This window comes from Sminthopsis crassicaudata, chromosome 1, assembly GCF_048593235.1.
Source record: "Sminthopsis crassicaudata isolate SCR6 chromosome 1, ASM4859323v1, whole genome shotgun sequence".
In the NCBI taxonomy this organism is placed as follows: Eukaryota; Metazoa; Chordata; class Mammalia; order Dasyuromorphia; family Dasyuridae; genus Sminthopsis; species Sminthopsis crassicaudata.
In genome coordinates this window covers 624,054,722-624,056,325 of record NC_133617.1, presented here as the reverse complement: position 1 = coordinate 624,056,325, position 1,604 = coordinate 624,054,722, and the positions used below count along the sequence as shown (strand labels likewise).

Below are 1,604 nucleotides of genomic sequence, written 5' to 3'. Positions count from 1 at the left end.
GAGTATTAAAGTGGTATCAGAAGAACTGAAGAAGTTGATGGAGTTGGTCTTCCCAGCTCACTCATTTTTGTTGTTGTTATTCAGTCATTTTCAGTTGTAGGTTGACCCCATTTGGAGTTTTTTTGACAAAGATACTGTGTGGTTTTGCAATTTCCTTCTCCAGCTCATTTTGCAGATGGGGAAACTGAGGCAAATAGGGTTAGCTTGGCCTTCAGCAAATATTTTAACCTCTTTGAACCTTTATTTCCTTATAAGATGAGAGTATTGAATGACCTCTGAAGTCACTTCGAGGTCTAGATATATGATCCTATAATATTGTGCTTTTTGGAACCTCAGCTTCTTCATCTGTTAAATAAGTGGGTTGGAGACCATAATTTTTAAAGTCTTCCCAGTTCTACCCTCTTTGATCCTGTGATACTAAATAGAAAACTTAATGAGTGCTCTTTGCTAACGGTGGGACACTGGGGATAGGAGTGAGGGCCGGAGGAGAAATGAAAAGGTTGGACTAGGTGTTGTAAGTGAGGGAGGGAGGATAAGAAAAATAGGCCAGCAGGCTTGCTAGCCCAAATGAGAACCCACCAGAGATTTTTGTTGTTTAGTCGTATCCGATTCTTTGTGACCTTATTTGGGGTTTTTTCCGCAGAGATGCTGGAGTAGCCTGTCATTTCTTCTCCAGTTCATTTTATAATTGAGAAAACTAGGGCCAACCGGTTTAAGTGACTTGTTCAGGGTCACACAGCTAGTAAGTATCTGAGGCCAGATTTGAAGTCACTCAGGGAGATGGGTCTTCCTGACTCCAGGTCTGGCACTGCCCACTGAGCCATCTAGCTCCTTTGTGGGCCAATTCAATTTGACAGCCATTTGAATTAAGTACCAATTATGTACAAGGCAAATGCTAAGTACTGAGGCCATTGGGATAAAACCAAAACAAAAAACAGATTCCATTCATGGGCTCCATTCTGCAAGGAAAGTTAAAGCCGAGGGGAAGAGATCCTAGGAAAGTGCCTGGTTAAAAAAGGTGAAAGTGGGCACACTGGCAGTGCAGTTGATTTCCTTCCTTTCTTTGTCCCCCAGGGATCGCCTTCGTACAACCACCAATGTTCTAGGAGACTCTCTTGGGGCAGGAATTGTCGAGCACTTATCACGACATGAGCTGAAGAACCAAGATGCAGAAATGGGTAATTCTGTGATCGAAGAGAATGAAACGAAGAAACCCTATCAGCTCATCTCCCAGGAAAATGAGACCGAAAAGCCCATTGATAGCGAAACCAAGATGTAAACTGGTGCAATGAAATATAACTTTTCCATCCAGTTGTATCTCATTTTCCAGAAACCCCTTATTTTGCTCTCTCCTCCTAATTGGATAAGCATTTTAAAATGTCAACAAAATTTTGATGGGGCCAAAATGTATGGTTGTCATTCTGTTTCTCAAAAGAAAGGGAAAAAATGAACAGTTTATCTACTGGTCTTGCTTGGGTATGTGCAAAAAGAGATCAGAAAGAAAGTTGACTAAGTCAACAGAAAAATGCAAGTGTATATGACACATACAACCCTGTAAATGTGATCTAGTTTTTTATAAGCTGGAAAGTCAAAATTAGGTAGAA

At 41.0% G+C, this 1,604-nt stretch overlaps 1 protein-coding gene across 2 annotated transcripts in view; it reads left to right on the top strand.

Moving 5' to 3' along the window:
* Positions 1-1,393, top strand: part of SLC1A3 (solute carrier family 1 member 3) — a 103,016-nt gene extending 101,623 nt beyond the window's left edge. For both annotated transcript variants that reach the window (XM_074282641.1, XM_074282642.1), the window contains one exon: positions 1,075-1,393. In XM_074282641.1, coding sequence (XP_074138742.1) covers positions 1,075-1,279 — 205 coding nt within the window. In that variant the 3' untranslated portion in view covers positions 1,280-1,393. The remainder of the gene's footprint in view (positions 1-1,074) is intronic.
* The last annotated feature ends 211 nt before the right edge of the window (positions 1,394-1,604 follow it).